The following is a 1,649-nucleotide window of genomic DNA, read 5'->3' as shown; positions in this document are numbered from 1 at the left end:
CCTGAAATAGAGAGAGGTGTAATCATTAAGTGCCAGCTGTGTGGATCCTGCAGGTATGACTGCTCTGGGAGTGGGAGTCCTTTTTTCCCTCTGGGCTCCCCAGTGTTCAGGCTGAGAGCAATGCTGAAAGAGGATTTCTGTCCCTTCAACAAAGGAGGCAATACATTAACAGTAAAACCCACAGCTTAAAAATTTAAAAAATAGAAAGTGATATTTTCCAAAGAAAGAGATGAATTTTTGAGTAAATTACTGAGAAAAAAAGCATAGGATTGACTAACGGAAATCTGTCCCAGTGTATCAAGATTTTCTTTCAACAGTCCACAATGCCCAGAGTGGAGCGATGTCCAACAGCAGCTCCATCAGCCACTTCCTCCTGCTGGCAATGGCAGACATGCGGCAGCTGCAGCTCCTGCACTTCTGCCTCTTCCTGGGCATCTCCCTGGCTGCCCTCCTGGCCAACGGCCTCATCATCAGCGCCGTAGCCTGCGGCCACCACCTGCACACCCCCATGTTCTTCTTCCTGCTCAACCTGGCCCTCACTGACCTGGGCTGCATCTGCACCACTGTCCCCAAAGCCATGCACAATTCCCTCTGGGACACTAGGAACATCTCCTACTCAGGATGTGCTGCACAAGTATTCTTCTTTTTTTTCTTTATATCAACAGAGTATTTTCTCCTGACCATCATGAGCTACGACCGCTACGTGTCCATCTGCAAACCCCTGCACTACGGGACCCTCCTGGGCAGCAGAGCTTGTGCCCACATGGCAGCAGCTGCCTGGGCCAGTGGCTTTCTCTATTCATTGCTGCACACAGCCAATACATTTTCCCTGCCCCTGTGCCAGGGCAATGCATTGGGGGGGTTCTTCTGTGAAATTCCAGAGATCCTCAAGCTCTCCTGCTCCAAATCCTATCTCAGGGAACTTGGGCTTTTTGCAGTTAGTGTTTGTTTAGCTTTTGCCTGTTTTGTGTTCATTGTTTTCTCCTATGTGCAGATCTTCAGGGCTGTGCTGAGGATTCCTTCTGAGCAGGGACGTCACAAAGCCTTTTCCACCTGCTTCCCTCACCTGGCTGTGGTCTCCCTGCTCCTCAGCACTGGCACATTTTCCTTCCTTAAGCCACCCTCCATCTCCTCCCCAACTCTAGATCTGGTACTGTCATATCTGTACTCAGTGGTGCCTCCAGCCCTAAACCCCCTCATCTACAGCCTGAGGAACCAGGAGCTCAAGGATGGCTTGAGGAAAATCATCATGAATGCTTCTCAGAAAAAATAAACTCTCATTCTCCTTTATCACTTTTATAATATTACTCATTAATGCCCACTCTATGTCCTGTGTTCTTGGTTTGTAGGTTTTTTGTTGTTTTTTTTTTTTTTCTGGCACAGGTATGACATATTTTAGAATTTTTTAACAAGAAAATATTTATCTTTACCATTGTTAATTCAGTATTTGCATTCCTAGTGTGAACCATAGACTATATAATCCTGGAGTTGCACCACATATGTGCTTACACAAAATAAAGAACTTGGTGTTGCTGTGTTTGCCTGACATATTTCCTCCTTGGCTTCTCTGCAGGGTTGGTGCCTTTGTGCAGAGCTGGGGTGAAAAAGGAGCCCCAGTGCTCCTCACTGCCAGGCACCCCCAGGGCTTC

The 1,649-nt window shown here is 47.4% G+C and overlaps 1 protein-coding gene across 1 annotated transcript; it reads left to right on the top strand.

Annotated features, from left to right (window-relative positions):
* Positions 1-340: 340 nt before the first annotated feature.
* LOC306816622 (olfactory receptor 14J1-like) lies at positions 341-1,273 on the top strand (the record flags this gene model as incomplete). The annotated part of the gene is made up of 1 exon (XM_079333031.1): positions 341-1,273. One exon carries the CDS (start codon positions 341-343, stop codon positions 1,271-1,273), a length of 933 nt encoding a protein of 310 aa, XP_079189157.1.
* Positions 1,274-1,649: the final 376 nt, after the last annotated feature.

The sequence above is a fragment of the Erithacus rubecula genome, assembly GCF_903797595.1.
Source record: "Erithacus rubecula genome assembly, contig: scaffold_748_arrow_ctg1, whole genome shotgun sequence".
In the NCBI taxonomy this organism is placed as follows: domain Eukaryota; kingdom Metazoa; phylum Chordata; class Aves; order Passeriformes; family Muscicapidae; genus Erithacus; species Erithacus rubecula.
The sequence above is the reverse complement of the archived record's forward strand: the minus strand, read 5'-3'. Positions and strand labels throughout refer to the sequence as shown.